Source organism: Diabrotica undecimpunctata, chromosome 1 (genome assembly GCF_040954645.1).
Source record: "Diabrotica undecimpunctata isolate CICGRU chromosome 1, icDiaUnde3, whole genome shotgun sequence".
Classification (NCBI taxonomy): domain Eukaryota; kingdom Metazoa; phylum Arthropoda; class Insecta; order Coleoptera; family Chrysomelidae; genus Diabrotica; species Diabrotica undecimpunctata.
Window position 1 is genome coordinate 110,056,727 of NC_092803.1, and position 27,511 is coordinate 110,084,237.

The following is a 27,511-nucleotide window of genomic DNA, read 5'->3' on the forward strand; positions in this document are numbered from 1 at the left end:
GAGTTACATTTACATTACATAAGGTAAAAGTAATTACTTTTTTAAACCTGAATAAAATTGATGTTCTACTTATTTCAGAAACCCACTTTACCGATCTAACTCTATACCACATACACCATACACCTCATCCCGATATTACAGCTCAAGGGGCCTCGGCGGTGGTCATCCGCAGCTACATATCACATAATGTATTGCCGAAATATGCAACAGAAAAAATACAAGAAGCAATCGTTCAAGTGAGTGCAACGCCATGACACTTTAACATATCTGCAATGTATAGCCCACCTCGTCACGCAATCTCCACAGATGAATACAATAAATACAAAGCTTTCTTTTAATTACTTGGCAGTAAATTCGTAGCCAGTGGAGACTGGAATGCAAAACACACATACTGTGGCTTAAGACTCACAACAACAAAAGGTCGTAAAAAAGCAATGATCGAGAACAACTATGATTGCCTTCTTCTTCTTCTTGTGCCACTCCTATCGGAGATTGGAAATCATCAAGGCTATCCTGACCTTGTTTACAGCTGACCTAAAGAGTTCATTAGTGGTAGGTACAGCCAAACCACTCTCTCAAAATACGGAGCCATGACATTCTTCTACGGCCTGGATTCCGTATTTGCGTATTTATATCCTCTCATCACGTGACCCAAATATTCGAGTATTCTTCGTTTGATCGTTGACAAAATTTCTGGGTCTTTTCCTATCCTTCGCATTACTTCAAAATTTGTAACTCTTTCAACCCAACTTATCTTCAGCATTCGACGGTAGCACCACATCTCGAAACTTTCAATATTTTTTATATTGTTCTGCTTGAGAGTCCAGGCCTCTACACCGTATAATAGCGTGTTAAATACGTAGCTCCTTAGCATTCTTAATCGGAGAGGGATGCTTATATCTCTGTTGCAGAAGAATTTCCTCATCTTTATGAAAGTGGCCCTGGCAATTTCGATACGTCTATTTGTTTCATTGTTTTGGTCTCCAGTTTCGTTTATTGAAGTACCCAAGTATTTGTAACTTTATACTTTTTCAATTTGAATGCCGTTTATACTAATATGTGTTGGTTGTGTCATGTTCTTACTGAAGACTATATACTTAGTTTTTTTGATATTGATACCACACCAATGGAATCCCTACGTACTCTTCCCCCAAAAAACTTCCATATCTACTGGACTACTACATAAGCAAAGGAGTGTCCAGAAACAACTATCTAATATTATAATCCAGCTATCATCTCTCATCGGATCATACACCGATTATTACGAGCCTGAGTACCACAGTTATAAACAATCCACCAACTCTTCGACTCACGTCAAAAAACAGCAACTGGGCAAATTGTTGATACTACCTAGAAGAAAACACCAATCTTAATCTACGGATCAAATCTACACATGACATAGATGCGGACGTCTTTTCAATTCTCAATTTTATTGAGAGGAACATCAAATGTCCCTCCCAGTTAGAAGTTTTATTCCTATAGAAATCAAGAAAAAAATAAACAAACTTAACTGACGAAAGGCCCCAGGTTATGATTTAATCTCGGCACAAGTATCAAAACAACTTTCTCGCAATTTGTAGGACTACAATCCAATTTGAATCCAAATTCGATTCAGGTGTCGTAAAATCGGACCAAGTGGAAAAGCATACGAGAGATCTATGTTCAGCAGTGGACATTAGAGGCTAGTTGATGAACCGTATCATACTTTCCAAAAATATGAAAATTTGCTGAAATCATTATAATCCTCAAGCCAGGAAAAGAGCCCAATGAAGTAACATCTTATCGACCCATCAGCCTACTCCCCACCGTAAGCAAAGTTTTTTGAATTATTGCTGCTACAAAGGATGTACGAATCAGATCATGAATTCCTAACATTACTACCAAAACGTCAGTTTGGTTTTCGGGAAAATCACTCCACTACCTAACAATCCATCGAATAATTAATGAAATATCAAAAAGTCTTGAAGAAAAGAAATATTGCAACGCTATATTTCTAGACATCTCACAAGTGTTTGAGAAAGTCTCTCACAAAGATCTGCTTTACAAAGTAAAAATAACACTATCCAGTAACTATTTCCCCCTACTTAAATCTTAAATATTACATATATATTTCTCTGTAAAATTCAAAGACCAACAATCCAACCTCTGTCCTATCAACTCCGGAGTCCCGCAGGGTAGTGTTCTAGGGTCGCTGCTTTTCTCACTCTACACAGCCGATATACCAGAGACTTATATTAGTACAATCGCTTTTTTTGCTGACGACGTAGCAATACTAGCTGTAAATAAAGATCCCATTCAAGCCTCACAAAACCTGCAACATCATCTGAACATACTCAGTGATTGGTATACAAAATGAAAAACAAAAGTAAATAAAACAAAATCAACCCAAATAACATTTACCAACCGTCACAACATAAGCCCACCTGTAAGAATGGAAAATGTAAGAATACCAACAGTAACAGATGCTTGATACCTTGGCTTTCATCTCGACCAACGTTTCATTTGGAAGAAACACATGCAAACCAACAGCCATACAAAATTCTTCTATACAAAGCCATACTCAAACTTTTCTGATTCTACCGTTTACACCTATGGAGCTGTGCAAAGCCAACGTCGCTGAATATCATCCAAAGATTCAAGTCTAAAGTGCTAAGATCGATAGTGGATGCACCATGGTACGTAAATAATCAAACACTTCACTACGACTTAAAGATTCCTTTCAACAGAAAAGAAGTCCATTGAGCCACGGAGTCACTAAATGAACGTAGAATTTACCAAAAAAGTAGCTAGTAAGGGAATTATTCAACAATTTTCCAGCCACAAGAAGACTAGATAGAACCTGGCCTTAAGACCTACTTCAAAACTAAAACAAAATAGAATAAGATGAGACATCATTGGATGTCTCTCCTTCACCCCCAAAATCTGTAACACATTTACTTAATACTCTGAAATGATGTAGATTGTAAATAAATAGAATCATAAAAAAGAAAATAAGTAATTAAAATATTTAACATAATTAATATTATGATAAAATAATATACTACAAGGTCATGTTATAATAAAATAATAAATTAAAATAAATACTAAATACTGTTCCAAAGAGTTATTTTATATTTTGCATTGCGTTTTATTTAATATACCTATCATATTTTCTTTATAATAGCAATATTAACCTAGAAACTATGATCTATAAAATAGTTTAATATTGGCATATTTTAAAAGGTCATTCGTTCTAAGAGTTGTGTCAGTTTTATATGGTAGGCAATGTCGTTGTTTATTACTATAATTGGTAATTGAGTGGAATCAATATCAGATAATTTATTGCTAACCTCGAACATAAAAGTGTCTACTTCTTCCCTTATATCCAATCTTGAAAGTGCTTTTCCATCTATAGTAGATTCTAAGAGAATATCCAAAAATACTGGTTTCGTGTTATTAGATGAATGGATTCCAATATTTTTATTTTGCTTCTTCTCAATAATTCTTTGGTTGATAATATTGTCTGTGTGTCCATGAACTATCTTTAATGTTAACCATTCTTGAAGGTAGGTTATAGTAAATTTGTAAAAAAGTGGATTAATACAACTATATAATCTTCCACCTACGATTTGGCACATAGTTTTGACACCTTGAATGTATTGAGAGGTCTTCATCTTTTGAGCATTCAGTTTAACTCCCATGGCAGCCTCTATAAGAATAACACAAATAATTATTAAACTATGGGGTATACCAAAATGTTAGTTACAAATAGGTCATAAAATATTTACATAACTTAACATATACTCTAAACCTAAATATTATATTTTATAATATTAGTTGAAATAATCTTAAGTATGGAAGGCACAGTCAATTTTTTATTCATATGTTATTAAACATATAGTTATGCCATAGAATAAGAAACAATGAGAATGCCCACTCTCCATGAAACAATAAGTACGCGCAATTGTTCGCGCAGACGTTCAGCCATGTTTTAGTCGGAACCAGTGCTGTTCAGTAAAAATTATTCTGGCGTCCAAACAAATCTGCTTTACATGTATTTCTCCCATAAGAAGTTGGAAATGTTGGTTTTTTAAATATTTTAAAGAATAAATAAGGACTTTCGCTTCTGAATATCAATTCTGTGCGATTCGTTTTATTGGTTGTTCGTGAATTTGTGAGGTAAGAGTATCAAAGTATGTATTTACTGTTAAAGTTTAAATTTTGAGGTTATATTGTGTTAGAGTAAAACCATTTTTTTTTATTTCAAGGTATTTTGTTGTTGTTTTTATATCAGGATATTTCAAAATTAATCAATAAATCATTTAATTTATTTACGAACTTGAAAAATATTTAAATTTATGTTTTATTGTTTTTAGGTGCCAGTAATTTTATCCCATGAAAGTACTAAAGATATTCGTTTTATAAGGACTGTTATTTTATTATTACATCCATCCTATTATTAATAAAATGGTTAGGTGCTTTGCTCCAAATTGTAAACAGTACAGTGAGCAAAAAACATGCAAGTTTTTTGTATTCCCTTCCAAAATTTCAGAGAAGCAGAAGTGGATAAGTCTCATGAGGTAAAAGTAGTTATTAGTTTGTTTTATTATTGCTTCTATTTTAGATATTCTGAGATTGTCTTTTCAGATTTAAACTATGTATCTGACATGATTTTTAAATATAATTTAAAATGTATTTGTGCCTTTTGTATGTTAGGCTACAATTAATAACTTTAATTTGGTCTATTTTCAGGAGGCAAGATAGGCATTTTGTGGACCAAGATAGGAAAAATGGACCTACAATTTTTAAGTATAACATAAAGAGAAAGTTTCTGTTCTCCACTCCAGAAAAATGGTAAGCTTAAAATCGGATTTAAATGAATATCTAATAGGAATACTTTTTTAACAAAAGTGAGGCTCAGCAAATAAATTCCTTCTTAGATGAACGGGCAACTTCATTCATCTTCAGTTGATATTGTAGATGAAGCAGCTGGACCATCAACAAATAGTCCTGAACCAGGTCCATCCACATCAATGCACATAAAAAGTGGCTGTATCCCTACCAGAAAGAAGTAACGCCCTGTTATATAAATATCAACATTGATAATATCTGTACACTATATACAAGTTGTTTGCACACTTGAACCTCATCTTCCTATTAAAAAATTCTTAATGTGTTAAAGTAATTATATTAGTGTTTGTATTATATACTTTTTCTAATTTGACCCACATAGCCTTCGCTCGGGGTCTGCAATTCTATATATAATATTTTTTTATAAGTGACATTTGTACTTTCATGTAATAAATAAATAAATAATGTGTTGGATGAAATTTTATTACAAAACTGATGGAAAAGATACCCGCAAGAAAAAAAAATCAAGCTTGTCTTCCAACTGCATTTTCATCATATAGAAATTGTAGAATCATTTTAGGTTGTACAAAAGTGTACTCAGTTACTCCTACCAGTGTGGAAAACAAAAATTAAAATACAGTTCTTATAAGCATCATAACACCTGGAAGGTTCTTGTAGAAGGAGCACCAAATGGTGTCATCACATATGTCAGCAGTGCCTATCCTGGATCCACTTCTGATAAAAAAATTGTTAAAAACTGTGGAATTCTAGACCAAATAAGCTATGGTGATGTTATTCTAGCCGATAAAGGTTTCTTAATTAAAGATTTATTGCCTGAGGGGTACACTTAAATATTCCTCCTTTCCTACAATATATTGTAGCAAATTTCAAATTTTTACATGTCTCATGTAACGGTGATATTTCAGTTATGTGCTGCTTTAACAAATTTTTAATAATCTCTTATTAAAGAACTTGAGGGGTATTACTCATAAAGTACAACCCATACAACATATGATTGTAGAGGACATGGACGTATAAATAAAGATCTTTATTTATACGTCCATGATAGAGGAGTATAAAAAATACAATAATAATATTCATACAATATACAATTCTCAAACAAATAAAAAAATTATTAAACTGTGTTATTTTAAAAATTGCTTTATATTTAACAACAGATATATTTTTTTTAATGTGGTTTTAAATCTTTAATGTTGCTTATAGCTTTTACTCTTGAAGGTATAAATATGTCTTTACAAATCAACTGTTAAACAAATTCATGACATGCTAGCTTTGTCGTAATAAGAAAAATTGTTTGATGATCAATTCCTAATATTTTTTATTAAATTTTACCATTTGATCTCTTCGAACATAAAATATGATTATCACTTATTCCAAATTGTCTTTAAACCAGGCATAATTTTCAAATCTGCCTCTGAAATTAATTGTGACAAGTCCATTTTTCAATCAGGAATTTATTGTTGTAAATCTTGTAATAAGTATCCTTTATAAAAGGTATAACACTCTAAATCAATATTTAATTGAGCTTATTTCTACTGCTACTACAATTGCTTCTTATACTAGACAAAAAAATTACATGGTTTACAACAATAATGAATTATTTAAATTTTTGGTATATTAAATTTATTTTTTAAATTCATCCTGTTTTTTTTTTACAATGTAAATCCTTGTAAATACTTAATGAAACACTACTTTTAAACTTTTTGAAAAATTTATTAATGTTATAAAATTTATGTATAAGAATAAAGTTATTTTCTGACAACTTATCAATAGAAATCAAAATAAAGCAACAAAAGAAATAATGTTAGCAGCAGTAATGTCCACACAACTATACACTACTTATTTTTAAATAAAAAAAATGTGAAATACAATGGACCAGCCAGTTCATTCTGTTGATCAAAATTTACATTTAATAATATAGGAAAAATAATAAAGTTTTGCTATTAAAAGTTATCTTAATAATAAATAAAAAATGTAACGAAACAAAAATATACAAAAACATATGTCTTGTGACAATGAGACCTTGCTCAATGCTATTTATTTATTTTTCAACGAGCAATTGCCCAATATAAATACAATATAATACTATACAATATGCATAATAATTTTAAAACTGTAATTTATCACATGTCATCAAATTTACAAATAATATACATTTTAAATCATGAATGTGTTGCTTGTGTGAGTCCATTTCAAAAGGTAAAAGAAATAATAAATTAGACTTGTGTGGGTGTGCAATTATATCAGCTTGTAATTATCAAATTTCTTTGATAAAGTTATGTTGCAATATGTGGAAATGGTTGTAAAGTCCAATATATAAAGTTAAAAATTAAAATTGAGACACTTTAAGACACACAGAAAACACACAGAAAACACTTAAAAAAACGGGGGGACGAAACAGACATTAAATTTAAAAAGGGGAGGATTTTAAAAGAACTACATCCCTTACTTGGAGATGAGTTTTAAAACTCTCCAATCAACAATACAAGATAGTTTGAACCATGTTCTTTCAACCATCAATTAATAGAGTACCGGCATCATTTATTTAACTTTGTATCGTAACCTGAAGATGCTTTGCATATTGTAGAAAGCGAAACCGGTCGTCTGATTAGTTAAATTAAATTGATTGTGAGTAAGTCTAATTTATTATTTCTTTTACCTTTTTTAATATACATTTTTTTTATTATATATGTTTATTTACAATCTACATCATTACAGAGTATTAAGTAAATGTGTCACAGGTTTTGCGCGTGAAGGAAAAACTTCCAATGATGTCTCACCTTATTCTATTTTGGTTTAGTTTTGAAGTAGGTCTTGGGGCCAGGTTCTATCTAGTCTTCTTGTGGATGGACCATTGTTGAATAGTTTCCTTACTAGCTCATTTTTATGGTGAATGGTAAGTTCATTTTGTGACTACGTGGATCGGTGGATTTCTTCTCTGATGAAAGGAATATTTAAGTCGTAGTGAAGTGATTACTTATGTACCATGGTGCATCCACTATCGATCTTACCACTTTAGATTGGAATCTTTGGACAATATTCAGCGACGTTAGCTTTGCACAGCCCCATAGGTGTGGTCCGTAGAAACAGATAGGTTTGAGTATGGCTTTGTATAGAAGAATTTTGTTTTGGATGTTAAGTTTTGATTTACGTCCAAGAAGCCAATACATTTGCCGAAATTTTAAGTCGAGCTGCCTTCTTTTGGTCTGGATATGTTTCTTCCAAGTGAGACGTTGGTCAAGATGGAGGCCAAGGTATCTAGCGTCTGTTACTGTTGGTATTCTCACATTTTCCATCCTTACAGGTGGGCATATGTTGTGACGGATGGTAAATGTTATTTGAGCTGATTTTGTTTTATTTACTTTTGTTCTCCATTTCGTATACCAATCACTGAGTATGTTCAGATGATGTTGCAGCTTTTGTGAGGCTTGTATGGGATCTTCATTTACAGCTAGTGTTGCTACGTCGTCAGCAAAGGAAGCAATGGTAGTATTATTAGTCTCTGGTATATCGGCTGTATAGAGTGAGAAAAGCAGCGGCCCTAGCACACTACCCTGCGGGACTCCGGAGTTGATAGGGCAGAGGTCGGATTGTTGGTTTTTGAATTTTACAGAGAAATATCTATTTGATATGTAGAAGTAGGAGGAAATAGTTACTGGATAGTGCTATTTTTACTTTGTAAAGCAGACCTCTGTGCCAGACTTTGTCAAACGCCTTTGAAATGTCTAGAAATACAGCGTTGCAGTATTTCTCTTCTTAAAGACTTTTTGATATTTTATTTATCATTCGATGAACTTGTTGGGTAGTGGAGTGATTTTCCCGAAAACCCAACTGATGTTTTGGAAGTAATGTTAGTAATTTATGATCTGCGTATATCCTTTGTAGCAGCAATTTTTCAAAAACTTTGCTTATGGTTGAGAGTACGCTGATGGGTCGATAAGATGTTACTTCATTGGGCTCTTTTCCTGGCTTGAGGATCATAATGACTATGATAAGCTTAGCATGCGGGTAAATATAACTGTTAGCAAAGTAATGGTCTTGCGAGGAAGTTGTTTTAGTACTTGTGCCGAGATTAAATCATAACCTGGGGCCTTTCGTGAGTTGAGTTTGTTTATTTCTTACCTGACTTATATAGAAGTAAAACTTTTAATTAGGAGGGACATTTGACATGCTACGCTAATTAGTATTTTGACTTCTTCATCAGGGTCTGCTGGCTCTGTTTGAAATACGTTTGTAAGATGTTCAGCAAAGACGTCCGCTTTTTCTTTGTTGGAAGAGACCAATTCTCCATTTGGTTTACGGATGGGAGGAACAGTTGTGTATGGTTTCTTAAGCTTCTTAGTCGCCTTCCATAACGTCTGGTCATTTGCTGTAAGATTTGTAATGTAATGTTCGAAGGTTTCGTTGTTTGCGGCTCTGATGGCTACTTCAAGTTGCCTACGTAGTCTATTGAATATATGTAGGTCTATGTTGTTTCTAGATCTTTGCTAAGTTCTCCTTGCACGACGTTTTTCAGTAATGAATTGGCGAATGTGCAGAGGAACATTTGTGGTATCTGTTGGTATGCGTTCAGTTCGTGGTGTAGATTGCCATGCTGCTTTTTGCACAAGTGTGGTGAAGTATTGAGCTGCTATATCTATGTCATGTGTAGATTTGATCCGCAGATTAAGATTGGTGTTTTCTTCTAGGTAGGATTGACAATCTGCCCAGTTGGTGTTTTTTGACGTGAGTCGAGAAGGTGGTGGGCTGTTTATAACTATGGTACTCAGGCTCATAATAACCGGTGTATGATCCGACGAGAGATCATAGCTGGATTCTATTAGACAGTTGTTTCTGGACACTCCTTTGCTTATGTAGTAGTCCAGTAGATCTGGAAGTTTTCTGGGGTCAATTGAGTAGTACGTAGGGATTCCGTTGGTGTGGCAATTATAGTTGTTGTCGGTCATTGCTTTTAGAAGATAACGACCTTTTGTTGTTGTGAGTCTTGAGTCAGTGTATGTATTTTGCATTCCAGTCTCCCCCGGCTACGAATTTGCTGCCAAATAATTGGAAGTAGGCTTTGTATCTATCTGTGGAGATTGCGTGACGAGGTGGGCTATACATTTCAGATATGTTAAAGTGCCTTGGCGTTGCATTTACTTGAACGATTGCTGCTTGTATTTTTTCTGTTGCATATTTCGTCAATACATGATGTGATATGTAGCTGCAGATGACCACCGCCGAGCCCCCTTGAGCTGTAATATCGGGATGAGGTGTGGTGTATGTGGTCTAGAGTTAGATCGGTAAAGTGGATTTCTGGAATAAGTAGAATATCAATTTTATTCAGGTTTAAAAAAGTAATTACTTCCACCTTGATGATTACCACCGAGCCACCATGAGTTGTACCATCGGGACGAGGTGTGCTGTATGTGGTATAAAGCGGAATATTAAACGTAGTTAGGTCGGTAAAGTGAGTTTCTGAAATAAGTAGAATGTCAATTTTATTCAAGTTTAAAAAAGTAATTACTTCTTGCTTATGGTTTAGCAGGCCATTAGCGTTCCATGTGGCAACTCTAAGTATGTTTAAGAATTTCTTTGGTTAATGACTTGTGTTAGTAAGTTTAACATCATACTATTTTGACTCATCAGTTGCGAGAACATGTTTTTGAACTCGTTTAGGAATGTTAATAGTTGTTGTTCTATATTAGTTTTAGGTTCTGAATCGTAGTTAGTTTGATATGCTGTCACGTTTGCATATGTTCTTTGATGGTTTTGTAGAGTGGTGTTTAGTTGATTTGTTTCAATACATACATGTGGGCTGTTGAATGTTGGTCTTTGAGGCTGTTGGTTTCTTCTTTTCTGCATATGTCTGTTTTCTACTAGTTCCCTGTAGACTTCTTCTTCTTCTCGTGCCACTCCTATCGGAGATTGGAAATCATCATGGCCACTGCGACTTTGTTAGCAGCGCGCCTAAAAAGTTCAATCGAACTACACCCGAACCATTCACGTAGATTACGAAGCCACGATATTTTTCTTCTTCCCACACTTCTTTTGCCCTTAATTTTGCCCTGCATGATATTTCTTAAAAGTACTTTTCACCTCTCACAATGTGCCCCAAGTATTCCATCTTTCTAGTTTTTATCTCATTTAGAATTTCGCATCTTTTGTCTAAAGTTTGGAGTACTTGCGTGTTAGTGACGCGGTCCATCCATGATATTCTGAGAATGCGCCTATAGCACCACATCTCGAAAGCTTCGATGTTTTTTGTGGTCAACTGTTTTAGTGTCCAAGCCTCTACTCCATACAATAGGGTAGAAAAGACATAACACCGCAGCATTCGTATTCGTAACTTTATATTGATATCACGATTGCAAAAGAGTTTGCGCATTCTATTAAAGACTGTAGACTACACAGCCCTTATAGTTAGCAGGGTGATCTTGTTTGCATATTGCACACTTAGCTGGAGTGCTTCTAGGTTTTTTACAATCTTTTGTATTATGTTGTCCTCCATATTTGACGCAGTAATGCGGTTTAGTGCAATATGTTTTACTATGGCTGTATGCCTGACATTGCATACATTGAATTATTGAGTTTCTCTTATTTGGTGCTTCGACTGCTATTTTGGTGTGACATAAGAATTCTAGGTTGAATATGTCTTTGTTGTTTCTGTTGGGTTCAAGGTCTATGAAAAACAAAGATAAGGGTTCCTTTGTTTATCTGTGTCGAATGTTAGTTATATTGCGAACTTTATGGCCGGCCATTTCTAGTTCCTTTGTTATATCTGTTGTGGGTATTGAGTGATGGATATGTCTTATTACCACTCTATAGGCACGTTCTTCCTTTATTTGGTAAGTGTGGTAAATAATTTCTTCTTCTCGTAAATGTCTTATCAGTTTACGGTATGTATCTATTGTATATGTTGTAATCTTGACAGTGTCGTTTGGCAGAGTTCTGATATAGTAGGTTTCTTTCTCCACAATTTGTGCAAAGTTATCGACCATACCTTTAAAGTTTTTGATGCCTTATACGAATATTGGAGGTGGTTTTGGTATTTTCTGTTTCAGTCTGTTCGGAGCTTTCAGCGTTTGATAATGCACTGTATCGATTTTGTATTTTTGTTGGTGGTGAGCTTGGAGAATTGGGATCATTATTTTGTTTTGAAAATTTACGTTTTTTGACTACTTGCCATGAGTTTTTATTTTGGGTTTCTTGATCGTCGTCTTCGCTAGACTCAATATCCGAGTTTTCTTAATGTGTAATTGCAAGTTTTAGCTTTGTATTTGAGGTCTGCCCTACAGTAGATGAGTTGCTTGGATTGTAGTAAATTGGTTGGGGTTGTGGTGGAAATTGTTGTGGTTGTGGCGGAAGAGCGAATTGATTTTGTGGAATGTTTGATATAGGAGTATTTGTGGGTTGCCAGTATATGTGGTTTGGTGCATGTTAGGATGTGTATTCTAGTGGAGAATATTGTTGGGGAGTTGAGTACATGTTCCTGAATGTTTGTTAATAGTGGACCTGCTGCTTACCTGCAATTTCTGCTGATACTACAATAGACACTAAATGTTTGTGTTCCGTGTGTGTGAATTGTTCATTGTAGAAAACAGAATTTGGTACGCCACTGCCACTTTACTGTTTATTTTAATAACTAGAATTTTAATAATTAGATTTTAATTGTTCTTATCGGTGGTCACTTTTTACTATCGCACTCGACGGAATACGTCCTTACTCTACGATATTCAAGTATTTTTCAATTTCATAACTAATTTCAATGATTTATTGATTTACATTAAAATAACCCTGATAAAAACAACAACAATATTCTTTGAACTGAAGAAAAAATAATTAAAGTTTTAATCGGACACAATATAACCTCAAAATATGAACTTTGACAGTAAATATCTTAATACTTTGATACTCTTACCTCACAAATTCACGAACAACAAATAAAACCAATCGCACCGAATGGATATTCAGAAGCGAAAGTCCTTATTTATTCTTTTAAAAATTAAAAAAATCAACATTTCCATTTTATTATGGGAGAAATACATGTAAAACAGATTTGTTTGGAAAGGTCTTCTAAGCCCCAAGCCCCGCCCGTTGTGACGTCACACTTAGGTAATCCATTACACAAAATGTAATTCTCAATCCGAGTCTGTGTTCTGTGTTTCCGTCTAAAATATGGCGATCGCTTGCTGAAAAAATTCAAAGGCGGCATCTGAGAGTGGGCATTCTACTGTGGTTGTGCTGTATTAGATTTAAGCATTAAAATAAATATATATAGAAGGCTGCGTTAGGATTCGGGTAGCTTAATTATTTTGCAAACCTTCTACACGTGTTTTGTCATTGTCAAACCGTAGAAATCTGCTGATTCTTCAAAAGTGATTTATTTCCATACTTGCTCAGTACAAAGGATAAGAGTCTGTTTTCCATAAATCTTTCGAGTGCCCTGAATTATAATTCCATACTCCTGTTGTAATAAGAATACCTTAGTATGCATCAAATTCTTCTGTCGTAAGTGACTTCTAAACTTTTCGGTTTGTCTGGATTTTCAGCCTTATACTTTTCAGAAACGTCATTAGCTTATCGATTAGTTTCGCGTATAATTGTGTCACACATTACGTCAACACATATAAATGTATCTCTATCAGAAAGAATTTTAGTAGATCGTACTGGGCCTGCCTTTTTACACAAAATGTTATGTTTTAGTGTTCCACTTGCAGTTAAAGATTTTTGTTGCCAAATAGTTTTATCTTTTGTAACCAAAAAATCACTTTGAGAAGAACTTCCTTAAAAATCGTTAAAATCTTGAAGCTATTAGCATTGCCGTGGGTATCGATTTTAGTCTTATTATTTATATCAGTAAAAACGTCCTTTATGTCAGAAGCTTCATCTCCATCTAATTTGCTTTACGGAACATAGTCCTCATCTGATTCCTGGTTTTCGATATTCTTATCTACTTCTTCCTCTAAATCGTCTATAAATTGATGGAAGTATTTTTGTTGTTTTTCATACGACATTCTAAAAAATGAGTGATATATGTATAAAACATTGTAAAAATAACCCGTAATCACTGCCCTTCTAAATTTGCTAGCACTTGCTTCTCTTCTTGCCATTATTACAACATAAAATATGCATATCGTCAAACTTATAAGTACAGTTAAATGTACACTAAAAGCAAACAAACAAATGGCAAGCTTCTGTTATTTTCGAAACCTACGAGCGAAGTGTACCGAAACAAGGCCGGGTACCTGGTTAACATGGGTATAGACTGACATATCAGGAAGAATACTTGGTATCACTTGGGTACAGACATAACGGTTAACCTTCCAATAGGAGCACTCATCAAAGTTACTAGAACGGTCGCGCGCATCTCTGACATATGTGTCTTTAGTTATAATTGTTATTAAAAGACAGGAAATTGTTACAAAAGTAAAAGATCATGACTTTTATGTTATAATAAGGTATTCAATAACTCCAACTAAGTTAAATTCCAAATTCAATAATTTTACTATAAATTTATTTTCATAAGTTTAAAAATAAAAATTTAACTTAAATATTTTAATTGTATTGGTATAATTGGATTTTATGATATTTCCAAAAATAAATTGCTTCACCTTTTTGTCTCTAAAATGCTTCATAAAGCCAATATTGTATATTTTCAATGTCATCTGCGTTTACAGATTCTACCACATACTATTCTGACTTAGAATCCACTTCACATTTCTGTATAGCCTCTACTTTATCAATGTCATTGTCATGTATAAAACTTCCTTATTATATAATATAATGGTACTAAAATAATCAATTAATTTTTTTTCAGATATATAATTATTCCCGGAATTATTACTGGAGTTTTTCATTTGTTTATATTACTTTTTAGTCCATTTAAAGTCGCCTAAATATTCTTTTTACGAACATAAATACATTATAAAGATGTCTCTTTTCAATAATACTTACCGCAAATAAGGTCTAATGTACACAAAGACACCACGGGACTGATATCAAAACTTGGTTTGTTGACATGTTCCTGTAACACTTCAATAAAAACTTCTCCAACGTTAGCAAATATTTCAACAAAATTGTTAAGGATAGAAAAATGGAATGCTGGTGTTAACAGTTTTCTACGTTGTCTCCACTTCTTACCTGTGAAAAAATATATTAAAAATGTATATCTTTTAATCGCAAAAAATAGTTATAAATTCATTGTAAAACCTATGAGTTAAGTTACTTATATCTGCGAAGGAAATAATATCTCATATAAATCTAATTGTAACTAAACAATATTAATATAAATGTAACTCTTTTATTTCATCGTGAATTTTCTACTTTGCTGGTCTGTATCCATTATTGTTCCTGCATATTTTTTAGAATCGACAGTCTTGACTGTCAACTTGAGGTCTCTATTTTCCTTTCATTTATTCTAATTTTCTCCAAATTTCCATTTAAGGCTGCTTGTTACCTAAAGCCTATGACGTTTGATGTTTTTCTAATACCTTCATTTGTCTACATATTACACTTCGTAAATAACAATACACCAAAACGTTTAAACATGGGATCTCCCCTCTCTCTTATAATTGCTGATGTCTACATGGAACATTTCGAAACAGTAGCCCTGTCCTCATCAAATCTCAAACCCACCTGCTAGTTACGGTACGTTGATGACACCTTTGTCATTTGGCCCCATGGTAAAGACACATTAGATCTCTTTCTCTCTAACCTGAATGGAATACATCCTAGTATTCAATTTACGATGGAAGTTGAGTCTGAAGCGTCTTTGCCATTTCTTGATGCTCTTATTCAGAAAAACCCACCTCACAGTTTTTCCTATTCCGTGTACCGGAAACTCACTCATACAAACCGTTATCTCAATGCCCAGTTACATTATTACCCCGTCCAACTCATTTCAGTTATCAACACTCTTATTTTCCGTTCCATTAGACTTAGCGACAACAATCATAGGTCATCCAAAATCAGTTAAATAAGGCAAACACTCTTACAAAGTGGCTACCACAAAACCCAAATCAATAGAAGCATTTAAAAACATCTAAACTGCATTACATTCAAAAAAGAACCCTTGCCGCCGGATCAACCCAAAATCTTTCTACTTTTTATTAAAGATGTCACTGTCAATATCAGTAGAGCTCTTATCCCTCTAAAAATCAAAACCATCTTCACTACTCACTCCAAGTTGTCCAATCTCGTCAGATCCGTAAAAGACCATATCTCTAATAAAGACCATGGTGTCTACGAAATACCTTGTTCCAGTTGCCCACGTTCATACATAGGACGGACAAACCGACGAATTCATAACCGTATTCACGTACATTCTCTATCGGTCAAACATTCCGATAGTACTTCAGCCCTAGCCCAACACCATATTCAAACAGGCCACAAAATAAATTTCGAAAAAGCAAAAGCTCCCATCCTCTCCTTAATCTCCCAGAATCATTCGTAAAGCCACCGAAATTAAAAAACGGTCCAACACTGTGATCTTGCTTTCTTAAATAATGTCGTGATCATCAAGTTATTCCGAAGTCTCTTCAAATTAAACATCAAACTAAATCTTCATCAATTTCGAAAATTCTTAGAGCCACTGGTTTTCGCTTCTTAGATATTCAATTTATTTCACCCGACGCAACTTACATTCAACAAATTCTCTTTTCAAAACCTACAATGACATTCACTCTTTCAATATCCAACCATTATTATGGGACACTTTCGATATGTATATATCATAGCACAAAAATATATTATTTTTCCAAGGAAAAAAATTTTACCTGTACTAGTCAATAGTCCCATAGAAAGCCAGTTGTGAATGAATTCATATCGTTTAGCTTTGTCTATAAGCTTGTTTGAACTTAAGATGTGTTCAATTAATTCCGCATCTTTGATTAAAATTCCAACATTAAGAGGACCGTCGTAACACTTTATAACTGGCCCATGAAGGTCATGGTATTTCATAAGAGTTCCAAGGTACTCTGGAATTAAAAACATATATTATTTCTACTAAATCAACGTTTAAAAATTGTACTGATCTTGCTATGGCATTGGCTACCATCAATATTCACAATGGACTTGTCACCTATGATCTAACGTTAAAATTATAAAATCCGCTCTTTAAGCCATGTACACTTAGTTGTAAAATACACAGTACCTACCGGCAGAAATACAGTTTTTGTTAGTAATTCATTTTAACAAGATGTCTGTCACTAAAATATAATATCTATTGGTAATTTGCTATTTATTTATTTGTTGGTCTGAAGCTACGTTCTTGTGGCATATTAATATTATTTACTATTTTCATTGAAAATCAACCACTATTTTAGTTTAAAATGTTAATTTTTGACGTTTTGATTTCCACTTCGGAAATCGTTTTCAAAATAGAAATCGAAACGTCTAAACATATTTTAAACTAAAATTTTGGCTAATTCCCAATAAAAATAGTAAATTATTTTAAATTATATTTCTAAAATATGATTAGATGTTGATATTACAATTATTCTTATACGAATAACTAATAAGGAAAGTGTACAGTATATTTTGTGTTATTATAAATTTATAACTATAGTTGACAGGGAGCCCTGAAAAAATATGTAACCGATTGCCACTATGAGGTGTAAATGACATCAATTTTTTTTTGTTTTTTACAGGAAATGAAATACCAAAAATTATATTTTATGGGCGAAATCCATTCCAAACTACTTTTGAAGAGGTCGGTACGGCAATGTCTGCTCAGAAAGATAATTATTTCGAAATTAAGTACAGTTCAAGTGAAGAAGAAGAATATGAGGATAAGTATGAATTAGTCGGTAGTGAAGGTGATGATAGCGAATATAATGAAAATGAGACTTGGCAAATAAACCCGAAACCAAAAGCAGCAAAAGGAAAACTACAATTATTTGGACGAAGTACAAGTATGTACCGTCAGATATATCATTTACCGTAATAAATAAAAATCCTAAATGACCTACCGAGTCCGAGTCTCCATTTCATCACTGTTTTTATTTTACTGTAGATATTTTTACTCAAATTTGCAATCCAACGTATATATCTCTAATCACTTTACAAAATTGAAAATAATCTATCTATATAAAAGGCTAAGATGACAAGTCACACTGTTAGTCCGGTAGGGTAACTACGCCACCTAGGAAAGAAATCTGAACTACCAAAATCTGACATTCCAATCATATTTTGTTCTTGTTTTGATACGTTTAATTATTATTAATACTAAAATTATTAATTACATATTAATATAATTAATAATATTGGTTACTGTAATTTTAAGGTAAGAAGCAAAATAATTTAAAGCTTTATCTTAGTTTAGATGTAAACTCCTAGCGCCACCTAGGAAAATAATCTGAACTACCAATTGGCATTTCAACCGATTGAGTCAATCATAGTTACGTACGAGATACCATAGGGCACTTGCTGAATCCAAAATAAAAAATGATCTTATCTTAACAGGCATCGGAAATGAAAGGGGAGAATTTACCGAATATATTAAGAGAAAAGAACCAACAAGCCGACTACCAAAAGGGCACTACACAGCATCTTCGTTATTAATGAACGTATAACGACATACGAGATATCACATAGCACTACGGATGACAATTCGTTTAACGAATTTGTCCTCCTATGCCATTTATTTGGCCATTTAATTCAACAAAGCGATAGCAGCTTTTGCTGGAAGATTTAATCTTTTACACATTTCGCATAGCCCAGAGGACAGGAAATGATATTATTATATCGTTTTCGTTCACGGCCGACAAGCCTCTGTACGCTAACCACTGCGGTGGTGAAACTTTAGGAGACATTCGTTAGACTTTCCGAGTTTGAATTTGTATCAGCCTGAGTGTCTGATGAGGCTGGGTGAGGCCGAAATGATTCATAACACTTTATTGATACCGATTCGAGCACGAGAAGTTTAACGAATTTGTCCTCCTAGACCTAAGACCTATGGAACAACCGGACTAAGTGGCGATTGGAAGTCGGAAAACGGCGGAGAACGTTATAAACCAACAAGCAGTAGTAGTAGTAGTTAAGGATTCCATTGGTCATTCACTATCATTCCCAAATCGAGAAATCTAATGAATATATCCTTTCGTTAGTCCATGTAGTTTTGTGCAAGAGTATTCAAGCAGAAAATAAACTAAGAGTTACACAACGAGCCATGGAATGTGCAATGCTGAATGTAAGCCTCCGAGACCACATAACAAACCGACAAATCAGGCAAAGATCAGGAGTTCAAGACGTCATCGAAAGAACCACGAGACTTAAGTGGAACTGGGCAGGACACTTAGCCAGAACACAAGATGGACGATGGACAAGACGAATTATGGAATGGAGGCCCAGAAATTATAAAAGAAGCCGAGGACGACCACCGACTAGATGGACCGACGACATAAAAAGAGTAGCGGGAAACTGGCTACAAGCGGCCCAGTGTAGAGAACACTGGAAAGAACTGAGGGAGGCCTATGTCCAGCAGTGGACGGGATTGGCTGATTGATGATGATGATTCAAGCAGAAATCTGTTTCACGTGTCCTCTCTTGAACCCAAATTGTGTCTCGCCGCTTAGCTCTTCCAGCATTTTGAACATTCTGGTGTGGAGGATGCAAATAAATATTTTAAGCAAATGGGTCATTTAACTGATCAGTATGTGGCCTTTACATTTTAATACTTTTGTGATTTAGTTGTCATTATAAAGGTTGAATAAAGTCAATCATGTGGCCATGTCATAGGTGGCATTAAAAATGATTACCAGCATGTTGATGTTGTTTTGCGATATCTTTCAATAGTTTTATGGCTTCCTTAGTAATGTCATCCAGTACACGGACATTGCCCCGTTTTGCTTCTTTGCGATTTTAATTCTTGCCCTTATCGTACGTTGGGTTTCCTTATATTTAGTTGATTCTGATGTATTTTGTACTATCTACGTTGCTCCATTAAATCAAGTATCTCTTCTGTCATCCCATTGTTTTTTAGAGTTCTTATTCTTTTACTTGCTATATGTCGTCAGCATTGACTATAGCTATTTTTATTTTCTCACAGTATTCCTCTCTGCAATTAACCTGTACATGTCTCAAGTTCTCTTTGATGTGCTAACTCTATGTAGTTTTAAGCTCTTCATTTCTCATTAATTGTCTTGTGTTTATATATTTTTTGTTAGACGTTTGTTCAAGCTTTGCCAGTCAAAGTCTTACATTCGTGATTAGGGGATTGTAGCCAGCATGTTGATCCAATTTTATATTTTTAGAACAGAGCCAATTCTAGATACTGCTTTTTTTAGATGCACTTGTTGGTATTTCCTATGTTTTATGAAAATGGTACGTTGCTTTGTCAAGAAAAATGATATATTTGTCTTCTAATATTGGTAAAACATTAAAAAATCCATTTTAAAAAGATGTAATCTCTTCATGGTAATCACCAGACTTATTTGACTCAAATGCCCAAAGGGGATTTGGAACAAATCCATTCTCACTGCCAATGGGACAAATAATAAGTCTTTAAGCTTTTCTTAAAAATTTAAAGTATTTGTAAGTTTTGAGATTTAAAATATATAGAATGCAATAAATTACCTAAAGGATTTTTTAATTTCGTTGTTAATCCGTCCAAACTAGCTTATTAATATGATTTGACTGTAGTGTTTACCCATATTTTAGATTTTGTATGCGCAACCTTTAACCATGTCTCATCCAGATAATAATTTTTGCGCTTATCTTCTCTATAAATAATTATCTGTTGAAGATATTCTCGTCGCTACACCACAATGACGCGTGTGTCTAATAAAAGAGCGTCTCTTACCTTGCGTTGACATTGAAAAATTAAGTTTTTTTTTTTTAAATTCTGTCAAATATGGTTTTCGTAAAATTTGGTAAATCAGGGTCATCGTTCACTTCCTTTAAAACCATATTCGCGGTGGGTATTTCGTTTCTCATAAAAAAATTATGAACCTGCCTTCTAATTGCATTTTTGCCAAAATCCTTTTTTTTATTCAACTTTTTTTTCCGAGTGAGACATACTTTTCGTCCAGCGAACAGATGATTAGTTTAATATTCCTTAATCACCGTAAATTCACTTAGATCACAAACTCCAACTTTAGTCCAATATCTTCAACCACTAACCTACAATTTTCTATTGTCTTATATTTAAATATATTTAAAACCAGTTCTTTCAAGTCAGCAATAAGAAGACTTCTTGTAGTTCATTTTCGAGGAGAACTTCATGTATTTTCAACTAATTCATCAGCAGAATCAGTGGACGACATTTTTGTTTTTAACAACAGTAATCACGTGGACCACCACAGACCTATTTCGAACAGCTGCTAATAAAATACGATGGGCCATTGTGGTAGCCAACATCCATAGAGGATAGGCATTAGCAGAAAAAGAAGAATCACGTATACAGTTAACAGACGTTATACAAATAAAAAGAAATACTTTAGTAGTTTTAAAACGCACAAAAAATAATTACTACTAGTTCAGTATTAACAGAATAAACATAAATTTTGCGGTAACCATCAAAACAACAAAAACATTACTAAATCGATTCAAAATACACTTTAATACCAAAATAGTAAATCTGGTCCGAGCCTGTATTAGTGCCGATAACTTTGAGTAGCAATTTTTACATCACAATAGAGATCATTATTTCGTTTAGTTTTTGAATATTCTATACCGAAGGATTTAAAGATTCGAGAAAGAAAGAGAAGATTGCCAAGAACAAATTTTAGCGGATACGGAAAGGAAATATGGAATAAATGGTTTAACAAGATTGATAGAAATAATAAAGTTTTTGGGAGGAAAAAAATTGTCTTTTAGTGGATCATCGGATAAATTACAGTATAGAAATAATGGCAACTTTTTAAAACTAGTCGAATTCTTAAAAATTTGACCCATTAACAAGACACGTATTGACAGGGTACTTAATAAAAACTCAAAACCCACCGCTTCAGTAAAGTCACACAAAAAATGAATCGACAATCTAGGAAATGCACTAAAAAAATATTATTATCTGTTTCAGAAGGTAAATATTATTCAATCATATTAGACTGTACACCAGATGCCACTAAAACAGAACAAATGGTTAAATTATAATAAAAAACTAATAAATCCATGTGACTAGTTGAAATTGATTTACTTGAATAGAAATTAGAACTAGAGTATTTAGTGTTAAGTGTTATCGAAGAATGTGTAAATTTAATAGAGACACCACGTAACAAACACGAAAACGTTAAGAAAGATAAAAAAGAACTACTCAACACTATGAAGAAAAGTTGTTGCGATTGGTTATACAAGAAAAACTGGAAGGAAAAAGCGAACTGGAGAGACGACGCCTACGCACATGCTGGTTGAAAAATTGAAAGCAGTGGACTGGAAAAACAACAATAGAACTCTTTAAAGATAAGGCACATAAAGAAGAAGAAAAAGACAAATAAGAAAAAAATATTGCAGGCAATTTTACAAAACAAAAAGGTTTATTAAAATTTACATTTAACTTTACTGAAGCAGTAGCTTTTTCAAAGTTAAGTATTAAAAAGGACATCTAAAGAAAAAAGACCTCGTTTTGTACCTTCTGCTAAAATTTCTTTAAGGGCCAAAATGCAAAAACAATTGGTATCAGTTTAAGGCGTGAAGTTTAACAATACAAAATTATTAAAAGGCAAACTTGAATCCTGCAAGGGTCGATTCCTCACATGTTAACTGCTAGTTATTGCTGTGGCAATCGCCACAGCTTCTTAGGGTATTTTAATTGCGAAAGAAAAGATGTGAAGAAAATACCAGGTATATGTTTAAAAAAGTAGTAAGTAAACTTAATTAGTAAGTAAATTTTTTTTAGGATGGAAAAATATATACATTATTTAAAAAGTAGATCACCAATGGCAAAATTAATATTAACAAGTGTATTAATAAGGGCGATTAACAATTGAGATATTTTAACGCGTGAGCGAAGCGAGCGCGTTAATGTTCGAGATTGTTAATCGCCATTTTAATTCACGAATTCGTTACAAAACTTTTCCGTCGACCGTACTTTTCAGAAATAAAAATATCTTAGTTTAAATATTTATTTACTTAACGATAAACAACAATTTTTTCAGCTTTCATTGACTTTATTCAAAGTTTCCTAAGTGGTAGTTTTATTATAGTAAACATTAATATTCGAAGTGGTACAATTACTGAAATTTAAGGAAGATATTGATAAATGATTATCTGCTGTATAGCGTTTTGACAAATTTATATTTAAGTCTTCTTGGACCTCTGTAAATTCTGTGATAGAAGAAGTTAAATTCTGGTGGAGTTAAATTAAACTCTTCGTCAATATCCATCCTTTGATTTTTCAAATACACAGAATTTTAAACAACAAAGTAAATAATGACCTACAATGACAGATATAGTACTAACAGCGGCTACTTAATTTTAAATTAATTTTTTAGTGGGAATATAAATAGGTATATGTTTCTTTGCCTACACCACAGGTCACTGCCAATCACAGAGCGTTTAATTAATTTATGCAAGCAATGTATGTTGTGTTGCCTATAATGAACTCGTTCATTAATAGAAAATCATTCATTAATAGGGGTCTTAATCAATGATTTTGAGGATGTTAAAATTGATCATAAATACACAACAAGTGTATTAATAAGGGCAATTAACAATTGAGATATTTTAACGCGTGAGCGAAGCGAGCGCGTTAATGTTCGAGATTGTTAATCGCCATTTTAATTCACGAGTTCGTTACAAAACTTTTCCGTCGACCGTACTTTTCAGAAATAAAGATATCTTAGTTTAAATATTTATTTACTTAACGATAAACAACAATTTTTTCAGCTTTCATTGACTTTATTCAAAGTTTCCTTAGTGGTAGTTTTATTATAGTAAACATTAATATTCGAAATGGTACAATTACTGAAATTAAAGGAAGATATTGATAAATGATTATCTGCTGCATAGCATTTTGACAAATTTATATTTAAGTCTTCTTGGACCTCTGTAAATTCTGTGTTAGAAGAAGTTAAATTCTAGTGGAGTTAAATTAAGCTCTTCGTCAATATCAATCCTTTGATTTTTCAAATACATAGCATTTTAAACAATAAAGTAAATATTGACAGACAATGACAGATAGTACTAACAGCGGCTACTTAATTTTAAATTAATTGTTTAGTGGGAATATAAATAGGTATATGTTTGGTTGCCTACACCACAGGTCACTGCCAATCACAGAGCGTTTAATTAATTTATGCAAGCAATGTATGTTGTGTTGCCTATAATGAACTCGTTCATTAATAGAAAATCATTCATTAATAGGGGTCTTAATCAATGATTTTGAGGATGTTAAAATTGATCATAAATACACAACAAGTGTATTAATAAGGGCAATTAACAATTGAGATATTTTAACGCGTGAGCGAAGCGAGCGCGTTAATGTTCGAGATTGTTAATCGCCATTTTAATTCACGAGTTCGTTACAAAACTTTTCCGTCGACCGTACTTTTCAGAAATAAAGATATCTTAGTTTAAATATTTATTTACTTAACGATAAACAACAATTTTTTCAGCTTTCATTGACTTTATTCAAAGTTTCCTTAGTGGTAGTTTTATTATAGTAAACATTAATATTCGAAATGGTACAATTACTGAAATTAAAGGAAGATATTGATAAATGATTATCTGCTGCATAGCATTTTGACAAATTTATATTTAAGTCTTCTTGGACCTCTGTAAATTCTGTGTTAGAAGAAGTTAAATTCTAGTGGAGTTAAATTAAGCTCTTCGTCAATATCAATCCTTTGATTTTTCAAATACATAGCATTTTAAACAATAAAGTAAATATTGACAGACAATGACAGATAGTACTAACAGCGGCTACTTAATTTTAAATTAATTGTTTAGTGGGAATATAAATAGGTATATGTTTGGTTGCCTACACCACAGGTCACTGCCAATCACAGAGCGTTTAATTAATTTATGCAAGCAATGTATGTTGTGTTGCCTATAATGAAATCGTTCATTAATAGAAAATCATTCAATAATAGGGGTCATTAATCAATGATTTTGAGGGTGTTAAAATTGATCATAAATGGACGGTCGACGGAAAAGATATTTATTATCAATACATTGATCACAAGAAGTATTTTAGGATTCGTTTTTTTCTTGTAAGAGCAAAACTAAAATATTTTAGTTTCTTTAGCTTTAGTAGTCTGCTACTATTTAAATGATTGGTTTTGGGATGGTTACAATTGCTTGTCTATATTTTTCTTCCAAGAGTGCTAGCTTTATTAACACACATTAGCAGCAGTACGTGAATTATCATTATATTATATTTTTTATATAATATTTGCATCAACCCTGATGGAATATGGTATGTATCTACAAAAGTGATATCCGGTTTTAAAAACACCAAGAATTCATGTGCGAATTAGTCCTTTTGAACTTTTGGAACTTTTAAAATATGTTATGATATAATATTCTATCGTAGAGTGATGAAATTCGTATATTTGCTTTAGGTACTTTTTTATCAACATAAGATACTATAATTTACCCTAAATTTATAGATACGACGTTACAATAGGTACTATGTTTATAAACAATCGTAATAGAAATCCAAAGATTTGTTACTTGACAAAAGTAAAATTCAGATATTAGTCTACTACGCTTTTTACTATATATAAAGCAGACAGATTGATAAATTACTATGTTTCTGCTCTACTATGTTTATTTTTTATTCTTTTTTGAAGTGCCTTTTTCGTTTAATTACTTGTTAGATGTAGTGGATGCATGCGCAAAGTATAAATTTACACTTCGACCGTACCTAAAAATTTTATTAATTTTGGACGATCCGACGCGCAGATATTTTCAAGGTCATAGTCGTTTAGAAAACCAACAAGCTATAAGGTTCTAACAAAACATATGTTACGATCGACATAAACCAGTTGAACGCAGTTATATTTAAAGGTCGACATAACTTTTTTGTGACTATTTCGATCCATCTTATCATTGGTTCGCTCGTACCTTGGTATCCGAGAGTACCAACTGTACCTAATATTTATTTTAATTAATTTAATGTCTTCTGCCACTCACTAAAATACAATAAATTTATAACATTTATTTATTAACCTACTAATATATTTATATTAGTAGGCTTACAGTCAGAATTCTAATAGAGAAAGCCAATGAATATCACTTGAACTTATATATTGGCTTCGTTGATTATGAAAAGGCATTCGCCTCCATAGAACTTTGAACAATAGAGAGAGCTATGAACAACGAACAATGCTCATATACAATATTTACAAGAAAGCTACAATGAAAATACAAATTGATGCGAAAACCAAAGCTATACCAATCAACAGAAGAGTTCGCCAGGGAGATATTATCTCACCAAAGCTATTCACACTTGGACTTGAAGACGTGTTCAAAACATTAACTGGGCAGATAAGGGAGTAAATGTTAATGGAAGAAAACTGAGTCATTTAATATACGCTGATGACAGTGTAATATTCGTTACAAGTTTCGAAGAACTACAGACCATGATGAGGCAACTATTTCAAGCTTCGGAAAAAGTATGTCTTAAGATGAACTTGGAAAAAACAAAAATAGTGACAAATACACCGAACATTCCAGAAATAACATTGAACGACGTAAATTTAAAAACAGTAAGCGAATACATCTACCTGGGACAGATAATGAAAATTAACAAAGAAAATCAAACTGCCGAAATTACCAGAAGAATAAGGTTTGCGTGGGCAGGATTTGGAAAACTGAGTTGGATCTTGAAAATCACTAAAATAGAACAGTATTTGAAAACCAGAATTTACGATCAGTGTATCCTCCCTATACTCACGTATGGTTCACAGACGTGGACACTCACCAAGTCCAATATGGATAAAATAGTAAAAGCACAAAGAGCGATGGAAAGATCAATGCTCGGGGTGAGACTTATAGAAAAAAAAACAAACAAATGGTTTAGAAGTAAAACCAAAGTAAAAGACGCAGGAGAACATGCTGCCAAATTAAAATGGAGCTTCGCAGGACACAATGCCCGACTGAAGGATAAGCGATGGAACCACGAAATACAACCGTGAAGGCCATGGTTAGGAAAGAGAAGCAGAGGAAGACCACAAATGAGATGGGCTGATGACATTAAGAAGATCGGAGGACACAACTGGAAGCCAGTGCGCAAAATAGAAGACGCTGGATTGATTTGGGGGAGGCCTATGTCCAAAGTTGGATTACTTAAGGCTGAAGAAGAAGAAGAAGAATATATTTATATGACTATCCGCTGTTTCGATATCTGCAATACAGCTTGAGCTTCTCTCTTGGTGTTATTTAGTTCAATAGTTTGCCAAACAAGAGTTTTTATACCCATTATAAAAATTACTAATTCAGCATGAGTTAGAGCCATATTTAGATGAAATATTAGGAATAATATACAAATTAAATTGACCTTATCTCACAAAACTGATAAGAATTAAATTAATGATTCTATAGAGTAAGTCCGGGAGAGTTGGACCACAACCCTATATTTGTCAACTTCGTAACATTATTATTTAAGCGTTTGGTAAAGAATTTTTTCCAAAACTTTGCATGGTCCATCTCACCTGGACGTGTCTGGGTGAGATGGACCAGTAGCTTGGGAGAGATGGACCAGGGGTAAAAAGTAGGATCAATGACTACAAACCAAGTA

At 33.2% G+C, this 27,511-nt stretch overlaps 1 protein-coding gene across 1 annotated transcript in view; it reads right to left on the reverse strand.

Annotated features, from left to right (window-relative positions):
• Positions 1 to 27,511, reverse strand: part of LOC140452312 (cytochrome P450 4V2-like) — a 167,834-nt gene that overhangs the window by 72,348 nt on the left and 67,975 nt on the right. The window contains exons 2-4 of the mRNA XM_072546495.1: positions 16,608 to 16,808; positions 14,788 to 14,973; positions 3,330 to 3,688 (exon numbers count right to left, since the gene is read on the reverse strand). Of these exons, the coding sequence (XP_072402596.1) occupies positions 3,330 to 3,688; positions 14,788 to 14,973; positions 16,608 to 16,808 (746 nt within the window). The remainder of the gene's footprint in view (positions 1 to 3,329; positions 3,689 to 14,787; positions 14,974 to 16,607; positions 16,809 to 27,511) is intronic.